The 3,072-nt window shown below is 31.4% G+C and overlaps 1 protein-coding gene across 1 annotated transcript in view; it reads right to left on the bottom strand.

Annotated features, from left to right (window-relative positions):
• The window catches only part of LOC107645168 (basic helix-loop-helix protein A-like), a 7,413-nt gene extending 4,639 nt beyond the window's left edge, over positions 1-2,774 (bottom strand). Inside the window, exons 1-5 of the mRNA XM_016349133.2 lie at positions 2,503-2,774; positions 1,620-1,913; positions 830-926; positions 701-715; positions 537-593 (exon numbers count right to left, since the gene is read on the bottom strand). Of these exons, the coding sequence (XP_016204619.1) occupies positions 537-593; positions 701-715; positions 830-926; positions 1,620-1,913; positions 2,503-2,600 (561 nt within the window). The 5' untranslated portion in view covers positions 2,601-2,774. The remainder of the gene's footprint in view (positions 1-536; positions 594-700; positions 716-829; positions 927-1,619; positions 1,914-2,502) is intronic.

Here is a 3,072-nt window from a genome sequence, read left to right on the forward strand (position 1 = left end):
TCTACTGGATTATGATTTTTTTTTTAAATAAAAATTAGGAATATATTTGTCTTTTTATCAAAAAAATTAAATATAATTCGGTTTAAATTATATAAATCGGTCGGATCAAATAATCGGATCTAATAATTATAGTGTGAACAATTGGGTTTATTATTGTTATTATAATAAACTGATTTTATTTTAATTTATTAAAAAATAAATTATTAACCGATTTAATAAAGACATCTAATAATCAAGGTTCTGAAAACCGGACCGGACCGGCCGGTTCAACCGGTTTAACCGCGAACCAGCGCTACAAACGGTCCGGTCCTCATCTGAAAACCGCGAAAAGAAGAACCGTTCAGAAACCGGCGAACCAGTCAAAAATCGGCCGGTTGGACCGAACCGGTGACCGCAGATTTTATTTTAATTTATTAAAAAATAAATTATTAACCAATTTAATAAAAATATCCAATAATATTATGACACATATAAACGTCTTTAGAAAAAGACATTTTTAATATCTTTATCAAAGTCGGCTCCTACTCCTTATTTACCTTATCAATGGTGCCGACTTCAACGACGCCATCCAACATTGGAATGCACACCACTGTCTGCAGTACAGTTGGCATGGTACAAAACGCAATCACATGTTAATTAATTAAGACCTCATCAACACATACACACCACAATAACAACAGTTTGTTGAAGGACATTGTACCTTCACATGAGCACTCTGGCGGTGGAAAAATTTGCATATATAATCATTCACACAAGAGAAGCTATAGTAAGTACGTAACTGATGAATTATTATATGAATGGAAAATAATATAATTAAGTAAGAAAGTACCTTGGCAAGAATTGCTCTTGAAAATGTCTTGGTGTCCGTTTCGTTTGCACCTTGGAGCCAAACATGCTGCCTCCTCGCATATGCCTTTCCCGGCAACCTTTAATTAACAACAATATTATCATTACTTAAAATTCTATCTATCAAGCATAACATAAGATGTAAATCAGTTCTGCTTAGCAGCTATTAGTACATCCTAAAATTTGTTTAAGATGGGTTAGAAATATAATTATTTATATTTTATTTTAATTAATTTAAATTTTTGAAAAAAAGTAGTTCAATAACACAAATCACAGGTAAAAGAAACAGCTATATATAGCTGCCAATTTTGTTTATTCCTTTCAACTAATTATAATTGTATATGAATAAGTTATGGTAAAAATTTGCATATAATTGTTTTTATGTAAAATTGATAAAATAATTCAATAACACAAAGAATTAGTTTTTGTTTTAAACAACAACTGGTCAACAAATTAACAGACAGAAAGAAAATAGGTAGGGACCAACATTAGGAAATGTTAAAAGAAAAGATAAAATATTAACCAAAAAAAATATTAGTTTTGAATATTTTTTAGCTAGGATAATGATGAGAGGAGTGATAGGAGCAAGTAATTTTTGTGATTTGTAACTATCAAATAACTATTAATAATATTTTTAATGGTTTGAGATTTCATCCAATGATGTGAAATTACTCATTTTTCTTTTGCTGATTACATGCTGACCAGAATTTAATAAAGTTGATAATCCTTTAGACTTTTCCTAATGGTAATTAGGCCAACGACCATGTACTTACCCTACACCAGGAGCAAAGGAGAAGGAGACACACATCAAATAGTACCATTCGGATTCGCTAAGATCCTCCGGCGACAAAGCGGTGGAAGGACGCGGAGTTGCCGGAGGATCAACAGCGAAGACGTGGTCTCCATGGCGATCAGACAATAGTAAGTCATAGAGGTCTCTAAGCTGGTTGCTTCTCTGGAGAGACGCCTCCTCATTATTACTACTACTCTTGTTAGCCTCTATTGCTTCAACTGTCCTCCTAATCTTAATTTCTCCATTGTAGAATCCATCACTCCACCTTAGAACTCTGCACATTTGTTATGATGAATAAATTATTATTTGTACTATCAAAGATATAGATGTCGACAAATATACCCATATAAAAATAAAACGACAATTATAACCATGGAAGATGGCTTCCGTGTGCTAAGAGTACCCGGACGTTGGTTACACAATTGATCCGTTAGGATATTCTTGGCACACGAGAGCTATCTTCCGTGGGTACAATTGTCGTTTTATTCTTATATGGATACATTTGTCAGCGTTTATATCTTTCATAAATACAAATAGTAATTTATTTTTATTATGATAATTATTTTATGTACTTCTCTAGCTTCCTTATTATAATTAACAAGTAAAATTTGACCATCTCTTTATAATTCAATAGTAGTAGCCAATTTTAAGGGGGAAAAAAGTTAGATAACAGACACAGTGTCCTTTATTCTAAAAACTTAAATTGATAAGAAGATCAAAGACCGTAAATAATTATATCTCAGACAATAACTAACTCTAGTTATGAGTTAGCAAAAAATGTTATTTCTGTCTTAACTAAGTGTTTGAGAGTTTCATCGATTATCTATCTATCCCTGAATTTGAGGAAGAAGATGATGAGATACCTTTGTTGTGGAGAGAGTTGCCAAAAGATGGTGTAAGTCCAGTGAAGTGATTGAACCGCAGCCTGCAGCATGCTTTGAACCCTGCTACAGCTTGGCATTGTTATTATAACCTTGATTGAGTGAGATGAAGAAGAAATGTTGTTTTATTTTCCAAAATATATGATATAATATAATGGGAGATATTATTAGAGACTATATTTTCAGCTCAAAGGCCGAAAATATATATATACAAGGGAAGGAGAATTTCAAATTAAATGAGACGAGCACGTGCAGAATATGAGAAATTAAGAAAGCTTGACTTTCACATAGGGAAATAATTTCATTCATGTGGAGGCTAGTATAATTAGCATGTGAGTTTTTAATTGCAAATTACAAATGTTATCATCATCTAAGCATATATATCGTTGAGTGAACAATAACAGATGCGAATAACATAAACAACAAATTGTGTTTTAAGTTTATTAACCATCTAATTTTATTTAATCTATTATTTACGTTGTTAAAAAAAATATTATTCTTCTATATTTTTTCATAACTGAAATATATGTTAAAAAAATTAGTTAAAAATCT

The sequence above is a fragment of the Arachis ipaensis genome, chromosome B06 (assembly GCF_000816755.2).
Source record: "Arachis ipaensis cultivar K30076 chromosome B06, Araip1.1, whole genome shotgun sequence".
Classification (NCBI taxonomy): domain Eukaryota; kingdom Viridiplantae; phylum Streptophyta; class Magnoliopsida; order Fabales; family Fabaceae; genus Arachis; species Arachis ipaensis.